Source organism: Triturus cristatus, chromosome 4_2, assembly GCF_964204655.1.
Source record: "Triturus cristatus chromosome 4_2, aTriCri1.1, whole genome shotgun sequence".
Taxonomy (NCBI): domain Eukaryota; kingdom Metazoa; phylum Chordata; class Amphibia; order Caudata; family Salamandridae; genus Triturus; species Triturus cristatus.
In genome coordinates, this window is record NC_140586.1 from 708,309,597 (window position 1) to 708,329,977 (window position 20,381).

The window sequence follows — 20,381 nt, forward strand, 5'->3', positions numbered from 1 at the left end:
ATTGTTACTACTACAACTACAAATACTATTACTAATAATAGTAATGAATGTGATGGCCCACATTTTGTCTTTGGAGAACTACCAATGGCACAGTATCCTTGGGACGCCTGATGGCGTAACGTCTCCGGGACGCTTCTGCTCTACATGAAGGTAGCACAATAGTACAACTGTGTACAACTTTGGGCTGGCTGGCTGGAGCACACATGGAGTCTGCTCAAAAGAACCGGGCACTACTATGTGTATGCATGTGGGTGCAGAGCGCTCGCCTGCCGTACCACAGCTCGCTGACTATTCACCTGTCAAAAGAGGAAACGGCACACCTAGTCCATCAAGGCGCTGCTGTCCAGGTCGCCTAAACCCTTCCCAGCCCCCACCCTGAGCTCAGCACTCTGAATATGGAATCTGTCGTGGCACACCCACGCAACACACCGCACATGCGTTCGTCTGTGAAGCACCTATGATAGGAAACAGGGTTTCAACATCAGAGGCAATTTTGATGCAACAGCTGAAGACTTACATTTTTTTATTGACAGAAAAGTGAAATATAAATGTTATCTTTAAAAAGGGAAAGAAAGGAAGAATATAAATGAAAGGGAAAGTCTTTGGACCTGCATTTAACAAACCGTGCAAAAAAAAATAACACCAGGAGCCATATTTATAAAACCTCAGGCTCTCATTTGGGTGGGCCTGGTGCAGATAGCATCTGTGTGCAATATCGCAAAAATATGCCTACTCTCCAGGGCAGGTGCACCTCTGCTGAGGACAGCGCAGCAACAACAGACTGTAGTTGGTGGTCTCTCCGTCAATGCAGAGGTCCAGGCCGCACATTGGGAAGGCGAGAGGGATTCCCGAGTACAAAAGCATTAGCCTACAGAGTGATGCCTGCAGGTCCCGGGGAACGTTGTGTCCTACTCCTGAAGGTGCACACACTCAGGGTGCGCACTGGGCTGTACACCACTTCATATGCCGCGTAGCATTAGTGCACCTATCGACAGCCGGCTTTTCCCTGTGCCACTGTCTGAAAGATATGACGGACATGACAAAGTCTTCCAGGGCCTAATTTATGCGGGTGTTTGCCAGTGCTTTTAACGCCCTTTATCTATAAACATCGGCATGTATTAACTAGAATCCACCTCGGCTGCCCACCTTGTCCTGTTGCTTTCTTGCCATCCTGCTGTTCCTGCGGCTGGGCTCACTTTTGCCCCCTTGACAGGGGGAGGGAGGGAGACAGGGAGGGAGGTAGACAAACGCAGTGAGTGAGGCAGAGGGAGAGAGAGAGAGATAGAGGAAGAGAGAGAGGGAGAGGGAGGGAGACAGGGAGAGGGAGAGTGATAGAGGGAGAGTGATAGAGGGAGGGAGGGAGGGAGACAGAGCTAGATAGATAGATAGATAGATAGGATAGAGATGTGTGAATGCCGGGTCTGGCGGCTCAGTGGACGAAGGCGTCTGCTGCAGGGGCCTGTGTTCAACCTCATGGTCACAGTTTGCTCTAGCCCCGCTCCCTCCCCCACTGACCCCGCCCCCACCGGTGCGGCCCTCGGCCACAAACCACACTGTAAATTTGGCCCCCGAGAGAAAGTTTGTGAGTACCCCTGGTCTAGAGGAACAACTCCTGTGCACTCTCTTTACCAAGTGTGGTTACTGTCAGCTTTTCAGGCTATAGCGGACTGACAGTGGTGGTAGCAACACCATTTATAGTGGCAAAACAGTCTTTTTTTCCTGACCAGGCCCGAGAGTCATCTACTGGCCTCTATTGTTTTTCAAGCTAGTCTGCCAGTCCCCTGCAAATGGGTCCTTCAACCATCCACGTGAGTTATGAATGTCACATGTCAGCATTGTTAGGCATGTGGAAGGGTTCTGAGGCACAGAAGTGTCTCAGAGAAGCTTTGGATGGTGCAGTATTGTCTCCGGGAAGCTTGCGGTGGCATAGTAGTGTCTTTAGGAAGCTTGCGATGGCACAGTAGTATCTCTAAGTAGCTTGGGATGGCGTTGTAGGATTTCTGAGAACCTTGGGATGGAGCAGTAGTGTCTCTGTAAAGCTTGTGATGGTGCATTATTGTCTCTAGGAAGCTTTTGATGGTGCAGTAGTATCTGAGAAGCTTGGGATGGCGCAGTAGTGTCTCCATGAAACTTGTGATTGTGCAGTATTGGCTCTAGGACGCTTGCAATGGCGCAGTAGTGTCTCTGGGAAGATTGTGCAGTATTGTTTCTGTGTAGCTTGGGATGGTGCAGTAGTGTTCTAGGAAGCTTGAGATGGCGCAGTAGTGTTTCTGAGATGCTTGGGATGGCGCGGTAGTGCCTCTAGGCGCTTGGAATGGAAATACATTATGTTGTCTTCTGATTGTGCATGTGGGAACATTTTTAAGTGTAAGAAAACGGTAGTGCTGCTAAGCCACCCCCAGAAGAACACATCTAGTTCTATAGGGAACCCGCGTGCTTCTTGTTTGCAGTGGGCGGGACGGGTATGGACGCATGCTAAACACTGGTGCAGAAGCCTCTGAAAAACCCAGGATGCTTCAGACTGGGATGCTCAGGGTTCGAGGAGGAACCACTTCCCTTATTTTTGAGGACATAGATACAATGTGAGGCTACCAACCCACAGTAAAAGGCGGGTGCGTGGCTGAGTAGCTAATCCCATTTAGTCCAGGGCAGCCTGAATCTGCTTCCTTGACTCGCCTCTCTTTCCTGAAGGGTAGGGTGTGCTCATCTTGAGTGTTAGTGGTGTCATGGCTGGGACTCAGTTAATGTAGATTATACGTACAAGTAATGGAGTAACTGGTGCCTTAGGGCGGAATACATTATGTCGAAATATGTATGTATATGGCTGAGGTTAGGACCCGGGTTACCATAGAGAGTAGTGCTTCATTTGAACTTCTTATGACAGAGGAGGTGTGCTTGGCGGGCTGGATAGGGGTTCCGATCTAGCTCGTGCTTGGCTGCATAGAAGGACTCAACGTAGGTAGGAATTTTGGACAATGAATTAAAACGTTTTGTGGCGTGTGCACGTAACCTCCAATTTACTTTTCTACGCCGTTATTTCAAAGCTGTGGTAACATGGGGCCGGGAGAAACTCATTATTTTTGTCAGATGTGTTGCATTGTTTTTAGAGGACTGAAGCGTGCGTGTGTTGCAGTGGGGGAAGGGGACAGCCGGGAAGGGTTCCAGTTTGGCTCTAAACGGTGACGCCACCCGTAGCACCGACGCGCGCAGATGGAAGCCAAGAGGAAATGGGGGAAGGAGCTCAGAGCGGATGTGGTGTTGCTGAGGCAGCGCGGTGCAAAATTCATTTCTGCCATGTGATTCACTCCTGCCGGGGGGAGTGGAAATGCTGCTTTTACAAGCTGTGCAATACTTGGCTGCATTTATTTCGCAGGAACAGCATTTCAGCCAGCACAAGTGAACAATTTGCATATGCATTGTAAACAGTTGCGGTTCTCATACACCGAACGGTGTGTGGGTGAGTGACATGTGGCCTGTGGATAACTTTGTGGGAGGGTGAATAGATAGGCCAGGGTTTTACATATGTATACGTAGTATTGGAAACTATGAGGGGGGGGGGGGGTGGGAAGGTCAGGATGACGTCCTTTAGTTGTGCTGGTGAGCCCATCTTTTACATCGTGTGTTTTAAAGACTTTTCTTGAAAGTGGTTAGGTTGGCAACAACGGAGCTCTAGGGAGAAAGTCAAATACAAAGAATGAGGAAAAGTGGGATTGAATTGATTTGAGCGAAAGTTGAGGGATCGCAGCGATGCATTTGACGGATTGAGGGATTGCTGAAGAAAAAAAAAAAGAAAAAAAAGAGCAGGTCATTAATTATTTGCCGACCAAAGCTGAAAGTCTAAAATGGCTGATAAGATGTTTAAGCATTTTGTTGTGAGGGTTCTTCATTGCCCGCAAAAGTGAAAGTGATCGCGGTCAAGCACGGCGGAGGTAAGACACATGGCGGCTGCGCGCGTGCACACTCACGTGCACGCAAGTTTTAGGCCACTGGCAGCACTTTGAAAACCCATACACTAAATGTCTCGGCCAGAACAGCACATGCGCTGGATCAGGCGAGACCTAAAAATGCATGACGACTTATCCACAAGAATGGCTGCATTAAAATAAAAAATAGACTTTGGGAAACTATTCTCAATAACTGTAAAAAAAAAACCTCAGAGGCCTTGACTCGCTAAACATGGTGCCATAATCTAAGCTAATATTTCTATTGCAGTAAATGGAGTACTTGGGATAATTAAACATACATTAAAGAACTTGGAACTATTGTAACATAAGACTATTCATGTAGGGCTGTGCATAGATAGGCTTGTTGTGCATTGTATGGGATTCATCTAAGACATTCTATTCACACTTTCCTTTCATTGCTACAGATACACAAATGAGGACACAAAGTATGTGCTAAGAGAAATCTTGTTCAACTGAAGGACATAACACTGACCAACATGGGACTATTTGGTACCGAGAGGTGTGTATTCTGACACGGTCATGGAGCATTGTAGCAATTCGAAGTTACCACCCCAAGATGGAGAATGCTTGAGGTATGGATGAAAAGTGGGGTCTGCGGCCGAAAGATCTGTATAAATAACACAGCACCTGAACTGGGACACTACAATTCCACAGTACCAAGAGCATAGTTTGCTGTGGGAACTCTCAGTTCATGAACACATGACGATGGGGGTGCAACAGACAAGGAAATTACTTGTTGGGACAGCGCAGTGACCATATCATGAAACTCCGCTGCCGGAGCCACAATCTTCTGTGCAAAATGTGCAGCACAGCCTTTTAACAGCATGTTTGCATCATCGACAAATTAGCAATTGGACACAGTGGGGATGTTTACCAGGCTCGTATCTATGCCTGACACAACATGAAGACATAGTGAGTGGAAGCAGCAAATGGCTGAGGTAGCTCAGAAAGGCAGCAAGCCTTTAAAGCTTCCCCTTCATGTACCCTGCCCATCCTGGAAGAGGAGGCTTGGCACCTCGTCCCAGGATGTGCATAGTTTCAGACATCCGAGAGCAGCCGGCTCTCGACCCAGGGGTCCAAAAACATGTCTGGTGATGGCAGCTGGTGAGTAGCCATTCAGCCAGGACACCAGAGTTAGGTATTTTTTCAGGAGGCATCTCTAAGATGCCCTCTGAGTGCATTTTTCATTAAATCCCACACTGGCATCAGTGTGGGTTTAATGTGCTGAGAAATTGGATACAAAACTTCCCAGTTTTCAGTAAAGCCATTATGGTGCTGTGGAGTTTGTAATGACAAACTCCCAGCACCATATACTCTTAATGGCATTACTGCATTTACAATGTCTAAGAATTGGTTTAGACACTGTAGGGGTACAGGGCTCATGCACCTGTAACCTCACCACTGGTATAGTGTACCCAGCTAGAGGGGTGGCTGACCTATGCCATAGCAGTGGGTTGTAGGCAAGGCACACAGGGATGTGGGCCATGTCCACTCTTCACTTTGTCCTGCACCAACACACGCAGCCTGCAATGGCAGTGTGTGTGTAAAAGTACAGGGCCTCTAAGGGTGGCACAATTAGTGCCGCAGCTCTTAGAGGTCTTCCCTGGCCACAGTGCCTATGGTACCATTTAAGGGACTGACATGTGGCCAAAGAGTGCCAATTGGGTTTTGTCTCAATGCAGTTTTAGGGAAAGAACATAGGCCTTAGGTACCTGGGTGGCAGGAACCCAGGGCACACTCAAAGTATATCAACAGTTGGGCAAAAAGTGGGGGCACCCATGCAAAAAGAGGGCACTTTCTTACATGGTAAAATTGATTTACCCCAATGGAAATTTGAATTTACTTCTTAGTCTCTAGTAAAGTAGTACTGCATGTATCAGGGGCCTGTACATGTAACGCAACTAGTGGGCCTGTGGCACTTTTTGTGCAACCCTCCTAAGTAGCCCTTTGAACATGCCTGACATTGCAGCCTGTGTGTGCAGTTTCAAACTGTCATTTTGACCTGGCAAAATAAACCTTTTGCCAGGCCCAAACCTTCCTTTGTAATATATATACAAACATCACCCCTAGGGTAGGCCCTGGACAGTCCACAGGGCAAGGTGCAGTGTATTTAAAAAGTAGGATATGTATTTTTATGTTTTACATGTCCTGATAGTGGAAAAGTCTTAAATGAAGTTTTCACTATTGCAAGGTCTACCTCTCCCATAGGATATCGTTGCAGCTACCTTATTACATTCAATGAGTTGTAATTTCCAAATAGGAACAGGTGACCAGATCATGTTTGGTGTCTTTGGAATTGTAATGAAGAAAACTTGTATGGTGAACTCAGATTTTAAATTACAATTATGTAAATGCTACTTTTAGAAAGTAAGCATTTTCCTGCCTTAGCCATTTAATGCCTGCAGCCTGTCTGTGGCTCACATGTGTCGCTGACAGTTGGGCTTTGAGTATTCCCCCCAGACAGCCACACACAACAGATAGCTTTGGTGTGCCTGGATGGGCCATCACTGACAGGACTGGAGGGCGGAGCTGGGCACAGCCCTACTTACAATTGAATAGGCTGTGTCCTGCCTCCACACAAAGGGCTGCATACCCCTCTAGAAAATTATCATACTTCAAAGAAGGCACCAAGTATAAATATTGGAACTCAGACACCAACTCTTCAGTACACTTCTGGGCCTGTGGCGACTCTGCTAGGAGGAAGTATTGTTGTGCTGCAGAAAGGACTGCCACCCAGCTGGACTTCTGCCTTGTAGGACTGCCTGAGTCAGAGGGACTGGACCTGCACCGGAACCCAGGACACCCAGAGTGACTCCACTGGCTAGTCTACTAGTCTCCTGTCAGAACTACAGGGACATAACACGCTCACAGCCACCTGCACTACCACCCAGAGCCTGCTGAAGTAAGCCCCTGACCTTCAAGTGGTTCCCCTCAGGACTTAAACTCTTGGTGTGGCCTTGGAGAGGCTGAATTGAAGTTTTTGTGCTCTTCCGGACTGCGAATAAGTCGGTTGGCACCAAAACCTTGGCACTCACATAGCACGCCAACGCAAAGATCTGTCAACCCAACTCTGTATGCTACAACATCAACCGCGAAGATCCAGCCCACCCGCTCTCGACAACATGATCTTTATGCTACAGCGACGACCGTCCACAACACCAGGCTTGCTCTTCGCGCTACAGCAACGACCATTCAAGCCGCTTACATACTCCTAGTGGCCCTGCCACTGTGAACGGGACACCTTGCATGGGAGTCAGAAGGTAACTTTCAGCAGGACTAACCTGGTCTGCTTATGAACTTGTGAATTTCTCTCAGTCTTGCACGACCAGATAGCGGAGAATGGCGCTTTGGGCTTTTTGGCGCAACGGACTGGATTTTTGTCATTTTGATCTGGATTTATTAAAATCTACTCTATTTTCCTAATTCAGTGTGGTATTCTTTTTGTGGTGTGTTTATTTTATTTTATTACTGTTTAAGGCTTGCACAAATTATTTACCCATTGCCTCAGAGTTAAGTTTGACAGCTCTGTGCCAAGCTACCAGAGGGTTGAGCACAGGTTAATTTGAGGTTTGCTTGTGATTTAACCCTGATAAAGTTTGTGGTTGATGCTTGAGTATGGTCTTACCCCCTCAACCAGTAACCCAATTTCTTACAATTATTTATATATATTGTTTTTCACTGGAAAAAACCGAGGTTAGAAGTTAAGTTCAGCTAAGTTGGGTTCTAAGACCTTAAATGAGGTTAATAAAAAATTAAATTAAATGAAATTCTTGGGGGGAAAAAACAAAAGGTTAAAGTGACGTTATAGTTAGGTGCTGGATAAGACATACAATACCGTTAAAAAAATACAGTAACACCAGTTATGGTTTAGTCAACTAATTATAAATTGCAGCCCTATCATGGACTGCTTATGACCTCACATATTACCTCACTCAAAATGTGTGTTCATTATACATTTGACTGTTCTACATGAGCATAAGTCAAAGAGGATTTTAATTAATACACGTCAAATCATCTGAAACATTTTTTTAAAGGACATCTTCATCTATTTGTTTTTTATAACATACATAAGATTTTGGCAGGTTGTTAATCCAAATGTGGAAAAACCTCTATGTCTCACATTAGAGAACTATATATGCAGGCAAAATGATTCAATATTGCCAATAAGAATGTTTCAAAAATTAAAATAAAAAGGTAAACAAGGGGTATGAAATTCATATCTCCTGAGACATATTGATTTTTGTCAGGGTCAAGCTATTTTAATGCCTACTTTGTTGGTGGGCAAATAAACTTGAAATTATGATAATCAGGGGCAAAGCTGTGGCAGTCATTTGCTCACAGAGTGTTTGTAGTGAATTTGAGGTTTTTTGTGTGTTTTGTTTCAAAGGTAAGGTACGGTCCTATACCGAAAGCTAACCATAGTATTTTTTTTTATATACACACACATATTTGCACACTCCATGCCCAAGCAGGAATCGCATCTCATTTGAAACAAAAGCCTTATGTTTAGAGCAGTGGCGGCTGCTCCGCTATGGCGGAGGAGCGTAGCCCCACTGCTTAGAGCAGTGTAAAGGAAAGGAAATATAAAATGATAATAACTTTTAGCTATTATCATTTTATGTTTCCTTCCTTTGCGGGCGGGGCTGCTCTGCTCACGCGGCGCAGGGCAGGAGAGGAGTGGCTGGTCCACTCCTAAGTGCGCAATGACTGATTGGTCGGCCCTCTCAAGATGCTTAAACCAGTCATGCACACTTTCCCTGTTGTCCATGCAGGCTGCATTACAGCCTGCATGGAGAACAAGCTCAGGCCCCCATTCCCTGGTTGAGCGTCCCACCAGGACGCTCAAAACCAATCACAACGCTGCATTGCAGCGTTGTGATTAGTCAGGGGAGCATGGTTTCCTGTCCCACAACGAGAGGAAGAGCAAGGAGCAGAAACAAGGCAGTGGGACCAGCAGCAAAGTAAGTGTTGTAATTTTGTTACATTTTTATTGGTTTTCAATTGTGCTACCCCCGCCCCCACCCGCTCTGCCACCTGAGAGTCATGCCGGCAGCCACTGGCATACATCCATCTTTCTTCTCTTTCGCACCAACCAAGCAAAGGTTATTGCATCTCTGAATTCTCCATCTAAATTATTTTTTTTGTTTTGCTATTAACTTTTGTATTGTTTGATGAAGCTGACCAAAACGTTCCAAAAAATAAGTTTTTATTTAGAATAGGCTTGACAAGTTTCAAGCAGATCTCAACAGTTGCTGCAACAATGTGGAGGAGTGCGCAAAAAAAGCTGCAGTCTAGAGGGTACTTTGCTTTCTGCTACAGAAAAAAAGATTAACGAAATGACACCAAATCTATGAAATGAGAGCTTTAACCAGAGGACTATCTTTGAATGCTTAGTCTAAAACCTCCCAGTAGTTCTTTGAGAAATTAAGTCTTACTTAAAAAAAAAAATTATAATAAATTGTGTGACCTTTTTAATGGATAAAAAGATAGACATAGCTGGACAGTCTAAAGAGTGTTTTTTGAGTTTCCGGTCACTTCAGAACTGTTCAACAAACTTACACAAAATGTAGCAAATAGGTGGCAAGTTTTGCTTCCTCTTAACATTTTTAGGTCTCGCCTAGTGATGCAGCGCATGCGCGTTGCTCGCATTGGCGAGATCTATTGTTGTCGGTTTCTTGGCCAAAGGAGGACAGGACATGTGCGCGCCTGGACAGGCGATGTAAACACGTACCGCTCGTGGCATTCAGATAAGTGAAAGTGAACGCGCCATAAACGAAGAAAGACTGTTACTAGCTTAACCCACTTTTGAACATAAAAAAGCCTCAAAGTATTTTCAAGTGGGAAATCCATTTAAAGCGTAACACCCCCGTATAGTTTGCCCTGTCAGCAGGGTCCACGCTTTTGAGCTGGTGGTTTCAGTTAATGGCCACTAGGTGGTAGAGTTTCCCAAAATTATGAGAATCGGGAGGAGGCCGATATTCTTTCCTATACAAGGATTAACATGAGGCAAGTCATAGGAATGGAATTGTACGAGTTGCAGCCAGGCGTGTTCTCACAGGATCTCGCGAGTTTCACGCTTGCACTGTTGTAATGTTTTTAGCGCCCCTCTTTGTGTCTGCATACTGGGCCTGTGCGTGTTTAGAGTATTAAAATTGAACACGAGCTGGGAGGAGCCTAGCGCGCATCCAAGATGGTCGCGTGAGCACAGGGCTCCCCGGACCCTTTCTGCTCCTCGGAATATATCCTGAGACTATCCTGATTTGGTGTATGGACTCTGGGAGATGAAGACCAGCTGAACATATATCTCTTTTCAAAACTCTAATCGGACCTGGGAATCCTGAGTTGTCGTCGTCGGAACTTTTGGGACCCACCCGACGGAGGTGGCCGGGGTGAAGGTGACCCGTGGGGCCGGGCTGCAATTGAACAACAGCGGCCTCAGCGCGGTGCCAGTTACCGATTCAGCACTTTCGGTTTCGGTTTTGGCCTTCAGGAGATCAGCTGGCGTGCGTGCTCAAGGTGGCGAGGTGCCTCCTGGGCCTCTGCCCGAGGCTTGCTTCCATTTGCTACTGGTGGGCCTAACGCCTCCGACCCCTACACCGACAGTTTGTGGTCCTTTCGCTGGCGCCCGCACACCCCTTGATCGGAGGTCCCATTGAGAGACTGCGCTCACATGGCGGGCAAAGGGGGTCCGGAGGGGCGCAAGACCAAGGCTTCACTGCGCGGGGGAGCGGTCCAGAGCAACAACATGGACCGCTATACCCAGGGCAGGGGGTCCCCTGGCGCTGCTGGCCTCTCCCCGGATGCTGCAGGGGGAGGCACGACCGTCTCTGCGGAACCTTCCCTACAGGACATTATGGGCGCCATCGAGGGCATCAGGGAAACTATCGCGACGCAATATGAGGCCCTGGCCCGTAAGATCGACACTGTCGCGATCGACGTCACCCTGATTCGGGCCGACCTCTCTAAAACCAACGAGAAGGTCCAGGCCCTTGATACACGGACCTCCACCCTGGGTGCGGAGGTGTCGGATCTGCGGGCCGCGCTTGGGGACATTAGAGTGGTCAACGACCATATGGCCCGGCGGCTTGAGGACTTCGAGGGACGGGCCCGACGCAACAATATCCGCATCATTGGGGTACCGGAGTCCTCCGACAGCCGCCCGGTGGACCTCGTGGTCGAGGAACTCATCCTGCAACAGTTGTCCCCGGTTGGCCTAAGCAAATTCTTCGCTGTGGAGCGGGCCCATCGAGTTCCGGGCGGCCGGCCGCGGCCGGGGGCCCCCCCGAGGCCTATCGTGGCTAAACTGTTCCACTACAGGGACCGCGATGCTATTCTGCAGGCTTCACGGACCCGTGGCCCGGTCCGCTACGAGAACTCGACCATCAACTTTTATCCGGACTTCACGCAACTGGTCCAGAAACAGCGGATGGGATTCCAAGGGGTGAAGCGCCGTCTCCGCGAGCTAGGCCTGAAGTATTCGATGATCTACCCGGCGAAACTTCGAGTGGAGCATGGAGAGCGGACAGTCTTTTTCGACTCTCCTGTGGCCGCAAGTGACTGGCTGGACTCGCTGCCGGACGGGGGTGGCCGGCCCTCGGGGGGCACCGCAGGTGACGGGTCCCCTTAGACTGACCTTTGGTCCTTGCTTTTGCGGTTTGCACTGTACAGTTGGGTCTTACTTCTTTTGCATACTGTGTCTTACCAGGACCCGTGAGGGGTGCGGGCGGGTTCGGGTCCCTTTCCTCCTCCGGGGTCTTTTTGTAGAATGGGGTTAGTGGGGCGACAGGCACACTGCAAGTTGGGGGGGGTCTTTGGCCCGCAGGGGTGCAGGGTGGGGGGCGTTGGACTTGGGGTGGGGTTGGGGGGGAAGAGGGGTTGTTTAGTTGTGTGTTTTTTGTTTACAGGGCGAGGTATTGATTTTTATCCATATTTGGGAGCGGTGCTGCGGGCTGGGGGCCTCTTGATCTATTGGAGGGGATGGGGGGAGACGGGTTGAGGCTTATGTCATGGAACGTCAATGGGTTGGGGGACCGTATTAAGCGGGGTGTTGTACTGCAATATTTGCGTCGTTTGACTCCTGATGTGGTGTTTCTCCAGGAGACGCATTTGGTCGGCAATGTCTGCCATGCGATGAACAGGGGGGGATACCGCCTCGTAGCCCATTCTGGTTTCACAACTGGCTCCAGGGGGGTGGGCATTCTCCTGCGAACCTCCCTTCCGGTGGAGATCACGAGGATAGTCTCGGATGACAGAGGGCGTTATGTGTGTTTGATTGGGAGGTGGGAGGGGCAGCCCCTTACCCTGGTTTCAGTCTACGTCCCCCCGGGCCTCCAGAACTCCACCTTTACTGACTTGGGTCGAATGCTGCTTGACCTTCCGGACGGCCTCCTGCTCATGGGCGGGGACTTTAATTCTGTGGTTTCGGGTGAACTGGATCGTCACCCACCGAGGACCCTCCCCGCTGCCCAGTCATGGCTGGGTGGGATGTTGGAGACCTTCGGCTTGGTGGATAGTTGGAGACTAATGCATCCGACCCAGTGCCAGTTCACCTTTCATTCGGGGGCGCATGGGAGTCTCTCCAGGTTAGACTACTTCCTTATGCCCGCGGCGCAGACTGGTCGGATTCGAGAGGTCAGACACCTGGCGCGTGGTATCTCCGACCATTCTCCGCTGTGGCTTCTCTTTGACACCGGGTCGCGGTCCGCAGGGCGGATAGCTCCCATTAACCCCTGGTACCTGCGGGACCCTGTGACTCGTGACAGCCTTGTTAAGGCCATGGACCAATACTTCAGTGAAAACGAGGGGTCGGTGTCGTCTGCGTTGTCCCTTTGGGAAGCCTTTAAAACTGTTATACGCGGACACGCCCTCGCCCAGATAGTGGTGGCCAAGAAGGTTAGGAGCGAGGCGGTGGTGAAGCTGGAGACTGACATCTCGGGGCTGGAGTCGGCCTTGGAGGCGAATGTTACTCCGGACGGGCTACATGCCCTTAGCCTGAAACAGTTCGAATATAGGTCCCTGGTCACTGACGCGGCCAAAACTATGTATAGGGAGCAGCAGGGCCGATTGTATGACGCGGGGGACAAGGCGGGAAAGCTGATTGCGTGGCTGGACAAAAAGGAGAGAGTGAATCGTGTGGTCCCCGAGTTGCGTGCTGCGGATGGTGTGTGTGTGACTGAGCCGGATGAGATTGTGGAATGCTTCGCTGACCACCTCCGGGCGGTGTACTCCCCGGTGACTGACAGGGATGAGGATGACTCTCGCCTCCTACTGAGAGATATTGCTCTGCCCGGCCTGTCCGTTGAGGACCGGGAGCGGCTGGACGCCCCCTTATCGTCGGATGAAATAGCGACCGCGATTCGTTCCCTTCGCTCGGGCAAGGCTATGGGTCCTAACGGTCTGCCCATTGAACTATACAAATTACGTCCTGATAAGCTTGCGCCCTTCCTCAGCCGCATGTTCCGCGACTCTCTTGCGGCGGGTTCCCTTCCGGCCGACCAGCGCTTGGCCACTATAGTCGTTATCCCCAAGGAGGGCAAGCCGCGTGACCGCTGTACTTCTTACCGGCCTATTTCACTGCTCAATGCGGAGCCTAAAATCCTGGCGAAAGTCCTGGCCAATCGATTGTTGAGTGTCGTGTGCGACCTTATTCATCCGGACCAATGCGGCTTTATCCCGCACCGCAACACCGCTCTTAACTTGCGGCGTCTGCACGGTGTCCTCGCCAGGGCGGAGTTCCTCTCCGAACCGGCCGTGCTGGTTTCTTTGGATGCCACGATGGCATTTGACACTATTGAGTGGCCATTCCTCTGGGCCGTCTTGGATAAATTCGGCTTTGGAGAGGGATTTATTGGCTGGGTGAGGCTCCTTTACACGGGACCCATGGCTCAAGTGGTGGTGAATGGGCGGGTCTCTCGGCCCTTTGCCCTCGGCAGGGGCACGAGGCAGGGGTGCCCGTTGTCCCCGTTGCTTTTTGCGCTCGCCCTGGAGCCACTCGCTGCCTGGCTCCGTTGGGAGCCCTCGCTTAGAGGGATCCGGTGGGGCCCGGGCTTCGAAGATCGGGTCTCGCTGTATGCGGACGACATTCTCCTGTATCTCACCTCACCGCGGCAGTCACTCAACGTCCTCTTTGACGTTCTGACCTCCTTTGGGAACAATTCGGGTCTCACGATCAATTGGTCTAAATCCTGCGTTTATCCCATCTCTGGTGGTCCTCCTCTCCTGCCGCCTCGGCTCCCGATTCAAATATCTCTGAGCGGCTTCAAGTACCTGGGGAAATACGTTTCGCTGGACCCGGTGGCTCGCTATGAGCAGAATCTCCTGCGTCCACTTCTGCGACTGCGTGAGGACACGGCCCGATGGTGCAGGCTGCCCCTGTCCCCGCTGGGTCGGGCCGCGCTGTTTAAAATGATGTCCCTTCCCAGGTTCCTCTATGCACTCCAGAACTCCTTCGACGTTATCCCGGTGGCCTACTTTCGGGAGGTGGAGAGCCTGCAGAGGAGACTGGTGTGGAACGGGCGGGCGCGTATTGCTCTTGCCAAGCTCACTCTCCCCTGGTATGACGGGGGCATCGCGCTTCCTGACATTCGCAGGTACTATTGGGCCTCGCAGCTAGCTGCCATTAACCACGCCACGTATGCGCCCGGCTTGAATCCGGCGTATGAGATGGACAAGTTCCTGCTTCCCGGCGGGAACTACAACAGGGCACTTTATTCCCGCCTGGCTGGCCGGACCCTTACGGGTCCTACTAAGATTGCTGTGCGGGCCTGGAGGGCTGCCACTGCGGCCATGGGCTGGAGTGAGCGAATGACATGTGCTACTCCCTTGTTTGCCTCCGACCGCCTGGGCAGCTTGTGGACCACCAAGGGGTTTGACCAGTGGGACACGATTGGTATCAGCAAAGTGGGAGACCTGTGGCACAAGGGCGCGGTCAAGACTTTCGCGGTGCTCCAGGCCGAATACGAGCTGACCGACAGGGAGTTCTTCCGCTACGCCCAGGTTCGACACGCCCTGCTTTCGGTCTTCGGGGAGGGGACCAAGATCCCTGTTTCCTCGCCCCTCGAGGACCGCATACTTGACGGACATGTCCCTGATAGTACTATTTCTTTAATTTATAAAAAATTGATTAATCACCGGGCGGATCTCCTGGTGCGCCTTCGGGAGGCTTGGACTGGGGATGGGGTCGAATTGGACGACGAAGATTGGCAGTCTGCACTGTCGTCCCCCAAGGAGGTTGCCATTCCGGCGCGTCTCCGGTTGGTACAGCTCAAGATTCTCCACCGGGTGTATGTGACGGGTCCGCGCTTGGTCTCGATGGGATTTTCCGACGACGGGCTCTGTAAGCGAGGCTGTGGGCTCAGCGCCACCTTTCTTCATATCCTTTGGGAGTGCCGCGAGGTGGCGGACTACTGGCGCCGGGTCCACACGGTTATGGGACGGGTCACCGGGGTTGTGCTGCTGCCGGAGGTGCGTCGTTGTGTCCTGAATGTGTGGGAGCCCAATGACTACAGCGCGGCTCAGACTCGGTGGGCGGCCCTAGGGAACATGATTGCCAAGAGGGATATAGCGCAACTTTGGGGCGCTCAACGGCCGCCCACCGTGTCAGTATGGAAGGAGAATATGGACTGGTGTATGTTTCGGGAGAAGACAGTGTATGTGGCCCGTGGCAAGCCGGGGGCGTGGGGTAGAATTTGGGGTCAATGGAATGCGTATCGCGGAGGCATCTGTACGCCCCCCCTGGTAGACACTGATATCGCCATGTCCCCCTGACCCTTGATGGCTCCTGGCGCTTTCTGTAACAACTACATATGGACGTTCATCTCCCTTGACCCCCTTCCCCCCCCCCCCCCCCCCCCCTCCGTCCCCGGCCTCCCGGTACTCCTCTCTTTAGCGGATTGCCCAAATGTTCTGACTGGAGTTTCCCGGGGGGAGCCTGATCCGCACTGGTATCCCTCATAACTCGCCTTTTGTTTTTATTGTTTTTCTTTTTATTTTTGTTATTGTTGGACTGACGCTTGCTGTTCTTCGAGAACTATCTTGAGCCACTGCGGGGCAGTGCCCTGGGAACTGAGTGTAGCCTTGATATGTGTATACTTCCTTATGTACCTAGCGGCCGGCCCGGGTGGTTGTAGGCCCATACTTGTAACCGTATTATTGTTCAATAAAAACTTTTAAAAAAAAAAAAAAAAAAAAATTGAACACGAGTCATCTTGGATTTCGGTACCAGACATTTTTGGTTCACTGCTACGGTTTAATGTGTGCAAATGTACTCTCCGTCTCAGCTTACTCACACAAAGACGAGAGTTGTTATTGTACACTGACACGCGCCCGGAGCAGGATGCCATGACTCACGCAGCCCTGAACCGATGAAAAGCCAGTGTCCGACGGAGAATAGAGCAGCCTCTGAGCAAACGCTTGAACTGGTTAGTGCGGTTTAAATATTGTCAGACAGCAGCTCCCCTTCAATTAACAAATACCTTTCATGGTGTTGGGAAAGGTTTGCTTTGTCAGGAGATTAGGGCCAGGGCCACTCCCATGCACTCGCATAGTTAACCAGCGCAAAGCTAAACACACACCCTATGACTGTAGAACAAGGGCTGGGCAGGACCCCTCGCTTCTTTTTCGCGACCCGAAGGTATTGGAGCGCTTTACATGAGCACCAGTTATGTCACACACGGACATGTTCATTATTATTATTTTTTTGGTCAGCACAGGGAGATTAAGTGATTTGGCCAGAATCACAAGATGTGGAGTCGACCCTGAGGCTCGAACCTTGGTTTTCCAGTTCCAAAGTCAGCAGGTCTAGCTTTGAAACCACATCCTCTCCTTTAGGCAGTTGTAAAGGATTCTGGGAGAAGAAAGCCTTTGGGTGTGCATGGGGTCATTGAGGGAGGGGCCAGCGAGGGACACAAGGCCATGACACCGCGCCTGCTGTGTTGAAGTCATTGGGTCAACCTTTGCAACATAACAATTTTCCTGCTGTGCTTTAAAGACAGTGGGTGTCAGTTTGCAGAGCACTGTCTGCAAGAGACGTTGCTGACACGGTTGTGCTGCTTCAGGTAACTGTAGGTGGAGGTTAGTGCTGGCAGGGCCTCTTACAACCCTGCGACTCCCAGGAAGGAAGGTAGCTGTGCGGTTTTCTGGCTGGAGGACAGGCACTTGGGGTAAGGAGCAGTATGTATACAAGTAAACAAGCAGCAAACACACTGGGTATCACCAAGTGTCTACGAGCGATCACCCTGTCTGTACTAATACTTCCGGGCCATGCCATCAGGCTGCATGTGTGTAACATTATAGGGTAGAGGCAGGGCGGCACTCTACATCCCTCCCAACTTTTGCTAATATAGAACCATAACAGGTCATTCACTTAGCTGGGATATAACATATATAGTCACTGGGGGCCGTATTTACAAGAAAGTGCAGCAGCGCAACACCACAAGCCATTTAGCTGGGCCACGCTACGGCACTTTCAAAACACAGGGATACGCCATATTTACAACAATATGACGCATCCCTGTGCATTCCCCTGTGCTGGCGCACATTCGGCTGCCATGCGCCACATAGACACCGCTGTGGGGAGATTGTTTCTGTGCAGGAAGAGGAACCTTCATGCACAAAAATAATAACACAAGCACTTGCAATAGGTCTCGCATTTATGCAAATTTGAGCTATTGGCATTGTAAATCACAATGCCTTTTATTTATGTTTTGGTTTTTAAAACATAAATAAAAGGCACTGTCATTTACAATGCCAATATCTTAAAATCGCTTAAATGCGAGACCTATTGCATTGCAAATGCTTGTTACATTTGTGAAGTTCCGTCAAGGGGGGCCAGTTAAAGGCCGAGTAAAAAAGAATGTATTCACAAATGACAGAGGCAGCTTTTCTTTGAGGCATGTATCTGTATTCACATTATGTGCAGAACCACATGGGATGTGGGTCCAAAGTTAACAGGGAGAGGAAAAACGTTTTCATATGCTAATAACTTTGGTACTGTTAAATAAATATGAATTACATTTGGCACGCTGTTAGCAATTATAACACAAAGTGGTATTCTCTTGGGTTCATCTGACAAGGGGATAAAGCTAAAAGAGTGGGGGAAATGATTTGCTAATAATGTTGGCACTTTTTTTCGTATATCTCCACGATACTTGTTCAGCTAACGCCTGGTTTTTGAGTTTCATGCAAATCCCTCAAGGGGAGCACACAGACGGGGTGGGGCAAAAAAGTGTTCATTTTACTAAGAACTTTGACGCTGTCTAATGAAGAAGCATGAAACTAAGCAGGCGGTTAGCAAGACGAGTTCATACAGGTCTTTCAGGTGTCAATTAGATTGTATAAAGGAGGGGCAAAGTCAATAACTTTGGTGCCCTTTTATAGATATGCACTAAACTGCACGCCAGCGAAAGTAGAACAATTGTATTATTATATTCACAGTCACACATTTTTCCTACAGCACAGTGAAAAGAGAAAAATTGTGTTTAATGCTTCACAGATGGCATGTTACAATGACTTTACACAGGTAAACAACCGTTTATAGTCACAAGGCTTCTTCAATGCACCTTCAATTCACTGCACACTTTTAACCCCTTGCCTTCTGGTTTTGGTTAAATATCCTTTTAAACCATGCATGAATAATTGCCATGCCTTCAACCATATGCACATTTACAGACTGTAATACGCTATTTCTACTACTGTTAAGAAAGGAGGCATTTTGGCCCACTCGAGGCTTTACCACTTGTGAGTCATGGCCACCACCCACATTCACAAATGGTAATAAAAGCCATAATACACTCTGCGCAATTATATGTGTGTATATATTATTTCTTAAAGAGATTAGCTAATCATTACTATCTACATTTTCCATTTATTTTTTTCACCTGTTCCATGACAAACAATGGCATACGATGGACTCTTCCACTGATTTTGTGTTTTTTCTGGGGCTGAAGGATTTACTACACTGCGACAAATAATACTAAATGAGATGCTGCGGGCGATTCATTCACCCGTTATTGATCATCTCAACACTGCAGCCCTAACCAGTAAAATGTAATCCTAGCCACGCCGCAATTTCACTGCGGACCGCCGCACGAGGAGCTGTATCCTGACTTTACCTCCCCCTCCCCCTGTCCTGAGGAAGACCCGCCTGCAGAGGATGTAAATTACCCTCTATGCGGCAGGGTCAAAACGTCGACAATTTCCCCAGTGGGCCTGTACCTGATATCATCCCAGCCCTCTCCTTCTCACAGATTAAAACACCCAGTGCGCCATCAGAAAATCGTTAAATAAACACTTGAAAATTCACGAGGGACAGGCCTATTTGTAAAACTGGTGTCACTACGAACTACGACCAGTTTACTAAGGATATTGGAATGTAAAACTGATTGTTTGTTGCAACTGTTCTTTGGATTCCCCTCCTTTATATCTGTCTAACGTCAAAAGCACTTTCGTCCTCCCTTTTTCACACTCCCCTTGGAGCAACCTGCTCTATTGGAGCATTAAATATAGTGATCTGTTATAAAAAGTAACTAAGCAAGCAACAGTCACTATTGGAGCGATATTGTGTGCCTTTTGAGTATGTACATGCTTTCGTGAAGAAATTGGTGGTACATTAATGATCATATGCTAATTCTATATGTACCTGATGTTTTTGACTGATGAATGATTTCTTAACTAATTTGTAGCGTTAAGAAGTCTGGGACCATTGTTTTCTATATCAATCATGACCCAGGTCCATGGAAAATTGTGGGTTACCCCATTATATCATAATGGTTTTTGAGACCTTGGCATGCCACAGGTGGTGCACTCCTCTAGACAACTTGGACGCTGGACTATGAAGTCTTGTTGTGGGAGTGAGAAAAGTTCTACAGGGAAATCCTTGAAACCACAGGAAATAAGTCCTCCTGAGCCCGTAGTTCAGGCTGCAATCCGTCAGTGAGTGCTACAATCTTGGGTAGGGGAGGAGACACCATCCATTGTTTTGTATCGTATTGTTTAATTTATGTAGTAGCCCTTCACACCCCTGGTAAGGCTGCAAGGTGCTCCGGTTTTCTTTGGGTTCCCAGGGACAATTCACAATGTATGGTCTTAGATTGTTCTATTTTTAAGGAGTTTGGTATGGTGTGTGAAGTCAGATATCTGCTCTAATCATGGTGTGGCAAACTGATAGCTATGCATAGGCATGAGATGCTGCTGAAACGCATGAGAGTAAATGTGATGCCACATGGGGGTGGCAACCATCTTTTTTTGGAGAGGTCTGTATCATAGTGTTATATGGATGGAAAGAGACTGTTTTTAACACTCCTAACATTGGATTGGTTGTAAAATGTCTTATTCTTGCCTCACAGTAGATGAGATGTTGCTGAAAAGTGTGTGGACAGGTGTGGCTGTGCATAACCACTATCTTTTATGGAATGTGTA

General features: G+C 49.1%; 1 protein-coding gene across 2 annotated transcripts in view; it reads right to left on the bottom strand.

The window, feature by feature from the left end:
• LRRC42 (leucine rich repeat containing 42) overlaps window positions 1–20,381 on the bottom strand; it is a 103,793-nt gene that overhangs the window by 78,366 nt on the left and 5,046 nt on the right. The window contains exon 1 of one of the 2 annotated variants that reach the window (XM_085602579.1): window positions 1,147–3,772. The exons of the other annotated variant lie outside the window; for it this stretch is intronic. Coding sequence (XP_085458705.1) covers window positions 1,147–1,170 — 24 coding nt within the window. The 5' untranslated portion in view covers window positions 1,171–3,772. Of the gene's footprint in view, window positions 1–1,146; window positions 3,773–20,381 lie in introns of those variants that run through there. 2 annotated transcript variants of the gene reach the window in all.